Consider the following 14,560-nt stretch of genomic DNA (forward strand, 5'->3'; position numbering starts at 1 on the left):
ATCAGCACTATTGCTCTGGGGTTAGGTACTTCCAACTATTTAAAAGATCTGTTTCAGAGGGTTTGGTCCATAAGCAGAGCATCAAGCTGAGATAATATATCTGATTTCCCACTTCTATGGAAGGCACAGCTGACAGGACCCTGTAAGTGAGCACTATCCCATAGACACCAGTCTCTCTGTGCCACGATGCTCTCATACCCATCATTTCATAGTACTCTTACTTTTTGAAGAAATGCCCATTGACCTCGAATTGCTGTCGTAACATAACTTTCCCTCGATACTCAATTATAAGGGTATCTAGTGCCAAGTCTCTTGCTGCCCTCAGGATCTTCCGGTGCTTCTGAACCCGAGTCACCCTTCCCAGCTGCAGCTGTAACAAAAACCAGAGCAAAAGAGGAAAATTTGAACCAAAAGCCTTTAACTCATCAGGAATATTTTACCTATATAAAAAGAAAAAATATTCTAATAGCAACACACAGAAACTCTGCCAGGTGAATATATGTTGTTTATTTTATAATAATTTAGTAATGACCAATAACCTTGATAATATTTATCAAAAGCAAACAGTATTTATTCCTTTTCTTCAACAATAGTCTGACAAATCTATTTGACCGAGTATTTCAATCTTGCAGCTAGGAGGCATAACCAGACCTGTCACTTGCTACTAACTGGGAATTGCTTTGCAATTATGGCCACTTTTACACCCAGAATAATTGAGATCTTCCCTAAATTGTGGGTTGTCACACATTCAGAGGAAAAAAATGCAAGCTTTTCCTTCTGCAGGATGGTAAATTCCAGCAAACAGGGCAAAGACTTAAGCTGGCAATTTCCATCTCCATCTAGAAACTTCTCTACATATCTCTGCTCAGCTAGTGCTGTTGATTTAATTTTTTTTTTTAACATGAAAAACTAAATTTTTAATGAAGGAGTGACCCTTCATTAAAACATATGTTAAAGTCTACAGCTCTATTAAAATTGATTTTCACAACACTGTGTCTTGACAGCATGAAACCACAACATTCTTTAAGTACAGACATCCAGATGTGACATATTTTACAGAATAATGGAAGGGGTATTATAGGCACTAGGGTATAGAAAAGACTTATTCCATAAAAACAAAGTACTTTTCTTACTTAACAGATGAAACCTCTCTGTAAGTAAAGATTATGTGAAGATGACTGGCTGCCTCACCACCAATGCTGTGCCTGTTACTTCCTGAGCATTCTATTCACTGCTGATAAGGGCCCAGTTTTGATACTTTTCCAGGGTGAATTGAAGTATAAGTGTTCTGACTTCGGTAATAATGACAATCATGTATCTAAATTAGGAGTAAACCACAAAATTTTACTGAAAGCAAGTTCTCAATTTTCCTGAGAGAACTCTCATTAGAAACAGCTACTGAGCACTCTGCTGAAATGGATAAAAATTAGTTTAAGGGGCTCAGCCTGAATAATGACAGAACACATGATGTTCTAACCTTGTGGAAATAAAAGCTAATGTCTTAAGGCAGTACTCATCACTGGGAACCCAGCAAAACCCTCATACTGAGCACATGAAAATACTGAACCACAGGTCTTTTAAATCCTTCTATCTGACTGGGATCTTCTATCTCCTCTGTTTAAAGCCCCCTCAAGAAAATGACTTTTGTTGTTTCTATAAGACATTATATTTCAGATCTTGGATGAGCTAATAAATTAAGATCTATTTGTTGACTTCTCTCACTCAGATCCAGGATAAAGATAGCTTTATAAAAATATTCATTTGAAACCTATTCAGATGGGAGTAATGGTCCAGAGCTCCTCTTGAGATACAATCCAGTGCCACATCTGTCATGCCTATGGGGTTTATCTATCTGTCTTATACCACTCTGTCTGCAAGCAATTGGGAAAACCTGTATATATGTACTGGAGACTCTGAACAGCCTTGCAGGGTGCTTATCTCTTCAGGTCTTGGGTCCAGACAGAAGCTCGCAGAGGATTCCCTAAGTCCACAGAAACATGTTATTTCCAGACTAAGAAGCTGCACTGTTGATCCTGATTTCTGATCCACAAACCCATTATATGAGTGAGCTGTAGGATGAGACTGTTTACACTACACGGAGTAGTGCCTAAATTACTTTTAGCATGTTGTACTTTCCAATTGTGGATAAGAATAAATAAATAGGACCAGATTTCCTAGTGCATGACAGGAGATAAGAAGAAAGTATCTGAAGCTATTAGATGAATTAGGACCCAGTGTGTTTCCAGATGAATAATTCTGTTTCTGTATTATCAGTGACTTGTTTTTATACCTTCTCACCTAAGCTGGCCCTACACAGGAGAGTTGGACCAGATGACCTTCAGTGGTTCCTCCCAACCTAAACTGTTCTACTACTCTAAGAGTATAACAAGATAGTATCTTTCAGAAGTTAATGTCTGGTAGCCTTCACTCTAACCTTTGCCCCATGACTGACTTTTATCACTCTTCACCTCTTGCCAGAAAACAGCTTGGGGAATATAGGTGGGATAAGGTGGGGTGGTCAGAGGAGGAGAAAGTCCATGCAGGAAAGGGAAACTCTGCATCTGTGTAACTTATTTATCCGAGTTTGGTGAAACAGGAATGATCTCACAGATCTTCTGGTAAGACACAGCTCAGCTTGTTTTCATTCTCTGAATTTAGAAATATGAAGTGGATTAGCTGCCATGCTTTCATGTGTGAAAAGAACAAATGATTTTATTCATGTCACAGGCTAGGGACTGCTGACTGCTAATCAGCCAAAACTGTTCTGATATGTTTGCAGAGCAACATCTGCATAATACTCAGTGGCTTTATTTTATAAAGGCCCTTTTGCTCTTCACTTCAGAATGTGAAATCAGTCAGGGGTTTGAGCTCAAGTCAGCAATTATCAGAGGCAGCAAAGGGCAAATACTAACCCTGGGTTTGGTTTGGCAGCAGTCAGGAAAGCGATTCACAGCTTTCAGTTTGTCGAGCAACTGACAGTAGCCAGGACTAAGATGATTTTATTCATAACACTAAACAGCTTTGTATTTTCACAACTTTCCCTATGCATCATTAAGACAGCTGAGAACTGATTTATCATAAAATCACAGAATCATTTAGGTTAGAAAAGCCCTCGAAGACCAAGTTCAACTGCTAACCCACCACTGTCCAGTCCATTACTAACCCATATCCCACAGTGCCACATCCACAAGTCTTTTAAATACCTCCAGGAATACTGACTCCACCACTCCCCCAGGCAGCCTATTCCAGTTTGGTAAACCTCCTGGTAAAAAAATAAATCCTAATATCTAATGTAAACCTCTGCTGGTGCAACTTGAGACCATTTCTTCTTGTCTTACACAAAATATTCCAATGAACAAAATCCTCCATGTACAACTCTTAACTTATCTTTCCCTACTCTTCCTGATTTGAGGAAGCTTTCAGGTCACATGTCAATCTCTTTTAAGTATATACCTGCATCACTGTTGACCGAAGTCAAATGACTCTCTGAACTATTAAGAGCATACAGGGCATAATAAAACATTATTTTAATTCCGTTCTCCTCTCTCCAGTCTTCATAGCCAAAGAGAGCAGCAACAATATTTCTACACAGCTGGCAAATGTATATTTGCACAGCCTCCTGATTTTTTTCTAGCTCAAAGTACCTATTTTCTCTTACCTCACAGAAAAGCTATTTTTGTGTTCAGTAATGATATCTAGTTAATAGACAACTGATGCAAACCAAGAAGCCTTCTCAGTTTGCCTACCAAAGGTGAGACAAATGAGTGAAACAAAAATAGAACACAGTGCATGAAAGCACGTGCTCCACACCTATGCAGGTGCCCTCCTCACAACACTCCACGGCCACCACCTGAGCAGAGACAGCAGGACACAGGAGCTGACAAGCAGCAACCCAAGACAGGCACCTAGCTTTTTCTCTGTGTCCAACAGAAACTACAAAGTCCCCTGACACCTTCCCAGCATGTGCAATGACAAGTATCTACCAACAGCTTGTTTACAGTAACTACAGGTCACTAACAAGTTTAGCAAGTTTCAACTTTTTTGTTTCTTTGGCATGTATCACACATGGAGTCCTCCGATTTGGAATGCTAGCCACATTTTCCTATGGGAAAACCTATGTCTGTAATGGGAAGGGAGAGGCTGAAAGAGCATGTCAAGAACAAACACATTATGTATGGTTTGTACAAACACATTATGTATGGACTATATTTTATAGTCTTGTGTCGTGCGGTACACATACCAAGAAACACAGCATGTGTTTTATTACTTATTTCAGGACTTTTCCTAAAACCCATGTGAGGCAGACAGAATTGGTTACATTTAGTCTCAAAAAATATTAAGATTTATAGAGAACTAGAACTTTTTCATATCTGCATTTCCTCAGCTGTTTTCTTTAGAAAAGCTAACAAGAAGTCTTTCTCCTCCCATCCCCCGCAAGAAATCTTATTTATTGCAGAACCAGAGGCAAGAATGGAAGAAAGTTTGGTCCAAAGTCCTCTTTCTGCACTCTCCCTTACTGGCAATATCTGTGCTCTGCCTGAAGTGGTTCACCTGCATGAAGGCAGAGGGAAAGGTAGGAGGGAGCACATGAACTTCACTGAGTGAGTCAGCTGATATAAACAAGAATGATTCAAGCACAAACATATACCTGATATTCAGGTTTCTGACTTTGCTTCCTTTATGCAGAAGAAATGCCCCACTTCTCTTTCAGAGACCACCCTTTCAGATGCAACTATCTCTATTATCCTGGACAAGGAAGGCCCAGAAAAGCCTAAACTGGGTAGGAAGGCTGTACTTTGTTCAACAAAGCACAGATAACATGAAACAACAGCTAACAAGAGTATGAATGGGGAAGACATATACCACACAAACACGTTGTTTTCCTGTTTCTGCTTGTTTACATGCACTCCGTAAAGATGGCAAGACACCAAACACTGCTCATCGCTGGCAAGTTAGGAAGAGACCAGCTCCCTGAAGTCAGTTGTAGTTGTGCAATATTTGGAAATTACAAGAATACAAATAATCCAAGATACTGAAATAATGCTGAAACGTTCTTTAAAACAGCCTTCCACACAACATGAGTCAAGAAATAAAATAAAAAATAAATAAAGGGGACTGGAAAACTGAGGTGGAAAGCAGGAAACTTCCCATCTCCAGGAAGTGACAGATCTGGTTCTGTCTCAGGCCATTCAGTGAGCAAAGTATTTATGGCAAAATACCTGTTAACCACATTACAGAAATGTGCAAAATATCCCCAACTTAGTAACACTGATTTGGTCTAATGCCAATATTTGTTGATCTCTCTCTGTACTGGCATAACTTCTATGCCTGTTGGTCTGAGCTACAATACTGCTCACCCATGCCCTGACCTACTCCACCTCTGTCCTGCTTGTTCTTACCTGCATCTGGGACCCAATAACAGTATTATTGCAGGCCAACTCTGTTTTGTTGATTGTGTCCAGCATAGCAGTTTTGCCCACATAGTCTTTATTAGAGTTTAGGTGACGCTCCAGCAAGTTCTGCACATCAGCACTGTACTGGTTCGTGAAGGCCTCCTCGTACTGGTCCGTCCAGAGGCGGATCCGATTCTCCCACCCTTCAGCTGTGTTTTCATCCAAGGCATGTGCTTCAGAAGGGGAATTCTGCACCAAACAGCAAAGAATGAATGGATAGTACACAGCAGGAAAACCTATCCACAGTGCTCCAAGCATATGAATAAGCTACAAAAAAAAGGCAAATCAGTGCCAAGCTATCTAAGTGCTGGTTATGAGGACACATTTTTTAGCATCTGCACCCTCCAGAACACTGTACAACAGTGTCACTCAGAAATCTACTGAGACTTCTGTGCAGAACTAAGACCTCTTGAAAGCTGGTACTTGGCACTGCTACATAAAAATAGGTTAGCACATGGCCAGAAAAAAAATTTAAGTCACTTTGGAAAAATAATTAACTACATTAAAAAAGCAAAGATACAGAACCCAGAATGGCAAATAAATCTCATGTAGGCTTGTCCTGCAGTCAACCCACTCATGGCTAACACAACGCTCAGTGATGCTGACTGCATCTCAATCTTTGCAGTGACTGATCCAAAACTAGTCCTGAACCTTCCAGCTAAATGGTCACCAGAGTTTCAAGAAACTGAATGTAGAGCATAAGCTAATACGTAGAGGGTTAAAACTGCAAGTCCTAAGCAGCGTAAAGAAGAGAGGGCAAAATCAGGTAATCCGTTTAGACTGTCTTGTAAAGGAGGGGAAAACAGAAGCTGGTAGAAAGAAAAAGACTTAAGCTTCATTCTTTACTTTGCAGTAGTCGAAGTAGTTCAACAAATACTCCAGAGCTCAGCAACTCATCTGGCTTCATAAAGCACTGAGACACATATGACACTGAGGTCTTAGTAACAAGGACAAGTGAAGAGCAATCATTATTTTAATCATATATATTAAAAACAGTAAGAGTTGCCATGCATTTTTACCCTCTCACGTCACTTCCATACTATGGAGATGGCGCATAGGGACACCACAGTACTGTCCTCTTTCCTCTCAGCCACCTGCTAGAAGCCACTGCCAGCGGCATGACTGGGATCAGGTGGAACTGAGCAAACCTTAAGGCACCTCCTGTGTGTCTACAAATAAATGCAGCTCACAGTTCAAGTCTATTTTTTTTGTCAAATAACCTTCCTATTCAATGGCCACACCTACCACTATTGCAGGAAGTCGGAGAGAAATATATTGTCCCATCCGTCCCTAGTAAGAGGATGTGGAGAGCACTACTAGGGACTCCCAATATTAAACTTGTGAACTACTTTGATGTCCAAGCTTGAAATAGCTTTGATGCAATCAAACAATAACTGCCCTCGCAGAAGAGCAGCCACAACCAGTTCTACATCCCTTACATCAAACACCCCACTCCCAAGTGCCACGAATCAATCACCTCTCGGAACTGGATTGCATTATCTGACTGGAAGCTATCAGAAGCAAATGGAAGGTTCAAGGGGCAAGTCCTGTGATACCCTTTTGAATAGGCCTCCTTGTGGTGCACTGTAAGGTTTGAGTTTATTACAAGGCCGGCCCCACAATCAGAGATTTCCCAGGAAAACCAAAAGAGGGACAAAATAAAGGGGAAAACGGCCCACCACCAACACAGAGGGTTGCCATTTCTACTCACCTTCATCCTCAGAGACTTTCGTGAGCCCTCTCGAAAAGCCTGTCCCCCAGACAAGGAGAGAGAGAAAAAACAAAGCATTATAAATTTCCTAAGAATTAGAATCCCAGAACCCCACTAAATCTTACTCCAATCCTTAATAAAAGATGGCAAGAATTACAGGAAAACCTATATAGGAAACAATGGACCTGAACAAAAAGAGATTCTGCAATGCAAATCCAGTGGAAACTGCTGAAAAGCTTGATGGCCAGGATTTCTGAACTAAAAAAGCCTGCCTCACACTTAGTAAAAACATCAAGATCAAAACCTAAACTGTCCCAACTAACCTCACTTGCTTGGATACAAGAAAGGTCCAGCAACAGAATTAAGGTGGTTCACAAATAACCCCTCCAGACTGCACGCAGATCCTACCCACAATGTTTTATTTAATCAGTGCCTACCAAAAAAACTTCAAGGGAAACCTAACCTGAGGAAAATCACGGTAAAGTTGGTAGATGATGGGAAAGAACCAGCTGCTCACACACTTGCATTCCAATATGAGCAATTCAAAATTTTTCAGTCCCCAGAGCCTCATAAACAAGACAGTAAAGTCATGCCTCAACTAATGTTCATCAATACCTACATATTTTTCCACACAGGCACAATCTCTGTCCCTGAAGAACAGTGCCAAGAAGCTCTGCAGCCCAAATTCCTCTACAAAGCCTGCTAAAAAATACCATGCTCCCTTCATTTTTCATTCTATTCACAGACTGACCCTTTCCCACAAACAGACAGACTCCAAAAGCTACTTCCCCAAATGCTAATACAGCAAAAGGAAAAAATACGTAATTGAGTCCAAGCGCTGAGCATGAATGGACAGCATTGGGAAATAAGGGTGGAGTTCCAGCAAGGTAATTTTTAAACCAACAGCCACATACTCCAGCAGGTCACAAATACAAGGCGTCCCATTATTACACCCGAAAGAACAATTCTTGAAAGAACAAAAATATCTTGTCTACTGCCAGCCTGAAAACCTGCTCCTAACAACACTGCACAGCATTCGGTAGGAACTGCAGCAATCTTGTCTCTCTCCACATACCTTGATCTTTTTGGTCTTTGGAGCAGCGCGAGCCTTTTCTGTACTCCTCTTCCTCTTCTTGGGTTTGCTCCTGCGGACGCGGTTGACAGTCAGCGTGATGCTGGTCGGCGTGTGCTGCGTGGCCGTGTACAGCACTGTGGAGGGAGAGAGTTCTTCATCCCAGCTCTCAGTGGCACTGCTGTCCCCGCCTAGAGAGACAAGTGCTTCATGAGCAACAGCTTCTCATCCCTGAGAGCACAGCTTACCCTTATGTCTGTTTTCATCAAGACAACTTGCTGCCCCTGCATAGCTCTTCCCTGAGAGAATCATACCACCTCTGTTTTCCCACCCAAACTGGGAAACAGGTGTTCCAAACTTCTGATATGTCACAGAATGGCACTGATGAAAATTCTCCTTTTCTGTTCACAAGATAATCTGATTTTCCCCAGAGCTAACTGAGGTGAAGCGTAAGGAGAGGAGAAAATCCCAGTGGTTGGGAGGCAAAGAACATTAGCTGGCACTGATCACAGTTAGATGATTACAGCAAAAAGACAAAGGTCTTGAAGAAAGAAAATAAAAGTCACTGTTATCAGAATTATAACCTCAAACTCACCTGACACGTTGTCCTGCTTCCGGTGGCGGAGTCTGATCACCTTCCCCCTGCTCATTCCTCTGCCAAAGGAGAATGCACAATTGAAGCTGGTTTGTAGGAGTAAAGTCACTTGAAATTCAACAGGATGTCACAAGATGCGTGCCCTCAGTGGGGCCCAGGATGATAAGAACATCGATTTAACATCCTCATCTCCACTCCTGGTGCCACCAACACTTGTCAGGCTGACAACGCAAAGGAGGAGGGTCAATACTGGAAAGAATGGCTCCAGTTAGCAAAAGCACTGGAAAGAATGCTCCAGTTAGCAAAAGGAAGTCTGTCCCACAGCCCAAAGGTGACACGGTTCAGTATGAGCAGTCAAGAAAAGGAGCAGCCCAGATCTGCACTGCACCAAAGCTTACCTGCACTTTTCACACTTGAGGAGGAAACCATCTTGGGAGACACTGCAGTGGCACCAAGTGGGAATTGATTCTCCTTCTGAGGAGCTCTCACTATCCCCGGAGTTCTCCTCATCAGGCGAGTGCAGGCCATTCAGTTCTGCACGAGGTATAATGGTCTGGACAGGAGGAGAGGCTGGCGGAGTTGGAGGAGGAGGGGCTCCATAATTATGATCCTGAAAATGAGTATTTGCAGTACTACTTTTAATGTGAAGATATGATGCCTAGAAACTGAAGTCCCAAATCCACAGTTCCCAGGTTAATATTTAACTGGTGTAAAACAATAGCCTGAATTCCTCAACCTATCAAGAAGGTACAGTAATAGCTCTGAAACATGTAAATTATTTCCTTCAGCACCAATGAATTAAACTCAAAACCTATGAAAACAACCAGGCTATTTCGACATTAACTGTTGTACTGCTAATAATCTGAGATGACATAAGTGTTTAAACAGTGGAACCAGCTGCCCTGAGATGTAGAGTTTTTGTCTGTTGAGATATTCAAAACTCAACTGGACATGGTCTTGAGCAACCTGCTCAGGCAGAGTCAACTTGAACAGGGAAGTTGGCTTATGTGATCTCAAGGGGCCCCTTCCAACCTCAATGATTCTGTGACACCCTGTTCATCCCAAAGCTTCAAGCCATGCTCCCACTCCCATGCTCCTGACTGATCCTTGATTCTTGTTGTTTTAAATTACCACTGTGAAAATCTGCGCAGTTGAAACAAGTATAAATAGTGCATAATAAACCAAATGGGGCATAAAATTACCACCAGGAAAATATTATATATTCACATATATTCACACTTCATTCATTTATTTCATTCAGTTAAAAATCTATCACCTAGAATACTAATAAAGTTTGCTGTAGAGTATGTAAGACTTCACAAACAATAAACACAGAAATGAAAAATGTATGGCAGAACTCAACTCTAACTTAGTGTTCCCTAAGAAATAAGCCAAAATTCCTAAGGCTTAATAGGCAAAGAACTATGGAACAAGCAGAAAAGAGTACAAGTAGACAGTAAAGAGCTGATTCACTGCAGAGAGAGTACTCACTGCGTAAGGCAGCCCGCGATAGCTGTGTTTCTGGGTGGCCCCATAGCCGTGGCTGGAGTACACATTCTTCTCACTGACAGCTGGACTAGCTTCCACAGACTCTGGGCTGCAGAAAGGGCCAGAAGTAAAACCCATCAATACAACATCATTTTTTTTTAGTGCCAGTATTTCACTGCTCTTTTCTATTGAACACATGAGCTCAAAATGAAGAAACTTCATGAAATCGAGGTGGTGTCATGCGTTTCACCAAGCATCATGTGTGCAGAAGCTGTACAGGATGAACCTGCTTTCAGAGGGAAGAAACTGAGTAAGGGCCACCCTATATAGCTCATTAAACTAGGTCTCAGTCTGGGAAGTTAAAAAGGTAATTAGCATGTAAGAAGCTCAGTTTCCTTATTGTTGAGGAAATTGGGTCTAGTTCAGCATCCAGCTAGCCTAATCTCAAAGCCACTGAACAGTACTGCCATTTTATCTCTGCAACAGCTTATTTCAGCTGCAGCTAAGCAGCTTTCCTGCACCTGCGCTTGTTTCTCTCTCCCTCAGCTACCAATTGTGACTGAGTCCAACATCCTGTGATAAAGCCTGCATGAAAACTGCAGCTATCCTGACAGCAACTACCAGGAACTGGAGATTTCTATTACAAAGAGAAAACAAAATCCATGTCCTGGACAGACAGTGGCCACAGACAGATCAGATTCAACCTGCTTTCTATACAGCAGCCTGCAATGAGCAGAACAGGAAATCTGCTGCTAAGGTACAATGCACTCTTCCACCACAGGGTGGTGAAAAAAAACAGTGAAAAATCAAAGGTATACCCTCAGCAGAAAGCTGCAGAAAACCTACTCAGTGAAGGGACAGCTGCAATTCAATGCAGGGGATATTAGATAATGAGGCTACAGACAGAACACCAACAAGGAAACATGCTGTCTTCAGTTACAAGTAGAAGATACAAGTCAGATAACCTCTGCACAGATCAGAAGTAGGGCCTGTATCAGAGTATGGCAGAATATTACAGAATCATGTCTGCAGATGGAATCTTCATCAAAATTACAGCATGGAGCTGAGCAAGCAGAGAAGAAAAATATTGAAAAGGAAAACTTTACCTCAGACCTCTGCTGCTCTGGTGAGATCTCACAGGATTCTCAGTGGGTCCTACACAGTCAGCATGAATCAGGCACCATCAAACAATGGCCAGCAATCACACGTGAGGCAGTGCTTAGGCACCCAAGTAGAGTAACCCCTTGCCCTTTGGACTTCCTATTAGCTCTTGAAATCTCTGCTGCACTGAAGTTTGCCCCACCCTGCCACTCAACCTCATCTATTCTCCAAGGCACCAACCTCTGAGCTTCTGGCTTATTCTGGAGTAAGGTAGATCTGTCTTTGCCACATAAAGGAGCAATAATTTATTGTACAAAGAACTGCAGAAAGTAGAAGACATTACACCTATGCAAACAACACCTCTGTAGCTCAGGATTTAGGTGCACGACATGATAAATTCAGTTGGTTTTCAATGTGACTACAGCCAGCTAAACTGTCAGAAACAGGAGATACAGATGATTTCTCTCAAAGGATGTACTTCTTAATGAAAGGTACCATGTAGAGCCGGCCACATAATCCAGACTTTGCAACAATCCTTTAGACCTTTCAGATTGGTACAGTGTCAAATCCATTCAGGTTCAATAACCCTTTCAGAAATATTTCAGTATTAGAAGGAAAAGAGCCTAAACAGTCCAAACAGCAGATATGTCCTCTGTCCAAGTCACCCACACTCCTAACCACAGTTAGACTGGAATACCAGCAATGCTGCCACAGCATTAGCAATAAAACTTCAGAATTGTTGGTGCAACGGTGTCCACGGGCAACAACGCTGGGGCCCATGCTTCCTCAGCAGCAGCAAGCCAAGGAGCTTCCACACCTTCCAATATGCACTCAGACTAACACAGCATAACTACTCTGCAGCCCCCATGTCACCCTCAGATGAACAGCAACACCCTACACCATTTTCACCTCCTCTCTATATCAGAGGCTGTGGAAGATGATAAAGCTCAGCCTGTAAAGAGGATCAGCTAGTTTTCCTTTTACCTTCGCCACTGCCTTCGTGATGCACATCTCGGAATCAATTCCTTTTAAGAGGTATAAAGCTCAGGTACCCCAGACTTCATGTATCAAACCAAAGAGTTTCAAAGGCAAAGTGAAGGACAGCCTTAACTTTGAACAGACCCATGAAGGACACTTCAGCAGTAACAGTGCATTGAGGCAAAGCCTGGAGAATGAAATCCTGGCATTCCCAATTTTTAGAAAACAGGCAGAGAAACCAATTCAGAAATCTTCAAACACCTTTCTTCAAAGCACTCCAGCTTAGCCTCAAGTTGGACCTACAAATTTCTTACAAGGGAGAAAGAAAATGCTTTGCAGAAGGTTTACAGTCAGTCTTTTTGATACTTAAATGCTACAAGGGACACATGCGCAGACACATCTGGCTCTTCTCCCTACCACGCTCAGCTTCGAAAGCAAAGTACATGAGCAAACTATTTAGCACTCTTCCTCCTGCCATAAACAGTTTAAAATTCCTGCATGTTGAGTCTTCAAAGTGCTGCTGTGGGAGAAGCAGGGTGACAAGCAATACTAAATGATAGATCTTGAAAAGTGAAGGATCATGTAATCAGTGCAGATGAGTGACTTACTAGATTCTGATTCTCTGTTTTAAAACAACATGTAAAAATGTGGGCTTTAGGATGGAATGAAGCATCACAAAGAAGAATGGCTAGAATGGGGCCAGTGCCAAGACAGACAAAAAAGAGCATTAGCAGTCTTGCAGAGAGTACAACCGTGTAGTCAAACTCTATGCATAGTCGAATCAGGGTGAGATTGAAGGGAAAAACAGTGATTCAAAGCTTAGCCCACTGCTCTTACAGATCAAAATCAATAGTCTGGAGCGATTTCTGTTCTACACTGATCCAGCTGACATGCAAGTATTTGCACAGTAGATACCTCTAGATAATACATGGGAGAAACCCATCTCCAAAATGCCATTTGTAAATTTTTGTAAAGAGATACTACAATCCATGTTTCAAAGAAGGATGCAGGCAAGCAGGAGGTATGAAGCACACAGAAATAAACTTCAGTCCTTGCTCTCATCCCTGACAAAAACATACTCTAATCCTAGCTGACATCATTCTAACAAGGGTTTTAAGAGATCATGATGCAGTATTTCCTGATTTTGAAATGCTCCTGACTCTGCAGAAGCAGAGTGTTTTTAAAGAAATCTAAGTCCCCTCCAACAGGCCTCAGAGATACGGCTGCAGTGAGAGCCCTGCACATGGTCCTGTGGGGGACTCCAAAGGATGCTCTCTGAGGTGTGCTCCTTGGAGTCTGCTCAGGGGCAGAAACAAAATAAAGGTGCCTACCCAGGCTGATGCTGTCTCACATCTCTGTCAAACTCCAAAGGTTTCCACAAATCAGTCACACAAGACTGCTACCAAGTCTGAGCTAACAGGCTCTACTGAGAGGTAGGTTCAGCACACTGATCCCTCACATTGCAGCTGTTGGGAAAGAAGCTGGTTTGTACCATGCCAATGTCAAGCCTGGGTACGGCAAATGCACAACTGCCTGCACTTGAGTATAGATTTACTAGCCAAGCTGATAAAAGACCGACCCATGGTTGAGTGCCTCATACTGAAATTCTCCTTTTCCCCATATCCCCTGTCAGACTTACCAATTTCCATAACACTGCATTTGTTAATACTCATCTCTCATACAGCCAGTGGACCAGCAGCCCCTTTCTCCCGAGGGGAGAAAGCACTGGCACCAATCCTACAGCCCAACTCCAGGTCAGCCCTCTGGCACCCTCCCGTTCTCCTTTCTCCTCATCCGTGGGGTAACACTCACTCCGATCCTGCAGCCATGTCGGAGTAGGACGTATCTGGTGTGGTGACTCCCAGAGGGATTGCAATGCTCATGACGCCCGTCGGGGATCACGGAGTCCAGAGGGCAGCGACTGGCCGCTCCGAGGGCGGAGAGGAGCCGCAGAGCCTCGGCCAACACGTCACGGACATGGGGAAACCTACCAGGGTAGAAACAAAGCATTGCATCTCTGTTATGGGATGAGTCTCCCTGTAGGCCTCTAAAGAAGGCTTTCACAGCAAAGAAAAGCAGAAATAGATTTCCATCAGTGACATGCCACATCATTTTTACTTCATTTTCATATGTAGGGCCAGGGAAGAGGTAGATGGCAGAAG

At 42.5% G+C, this 14,560-nt stretch overlaps 1 protein-coding gene across 1 annotated transcript in view; it reads right to left on the minus strand.

Moving 5' to 3' along the window:
• The window catches only part of SETD5 (SET domain containing 5), a 64,038-nt gene that overhangs the window by 23,774 nt on the left and 25,704 nt on the right, over positions 1–14,560 (minus strand). Inside the window, exons 2-9 of the mRNA XM_030228040.2 lie at positions 14,211–14,385; positions 10,323–10,428; positions 9,230–9,441; positions 8,832–8,890; positions 8,240–8,427; positions 7,165–7,203; positions 5,400–5,642; positions 222–370 (exon numbers count right to left, since the gene is read on the minus strand). Of these exons, the coding sequence (XP_030083900.1) occupies positions 222–370; positions 5,400–5,642; positions 7,165–7,203; positions 8,240–8,427; positions 8,832–8,890; positions 9,230–9,441; positions 10,323–10,428; positions 14,211–14,281 (1,067 nt within the window). The 5' untranslated portion in view covers positions 14,282–14,385. The remainder of the gene's footprint in view (positions 1–221; positions 371–5,399; positions 5,643–7,164; positions 7,204–8,239; positions 8,428–8,831; positions 8,891–9,229; positions 9,442–10,322; positions 10,429–14,210; positions 14,386–14,560) is intronic.

The sequence above is a fragment of the Serinus canaria genome, chromosome 12, assembly GCF_022539315.1.
Source record: "Serinus canaria isolate serCan28SL12 chromosome 12, serCan2020, whole genome shotgun sequence".
Lineage (NCBI taxonomy): Eukaryota > Metazoa > Chordata > Aves > Passeriformes > Fringillidae > Serinus > Serinus canaria.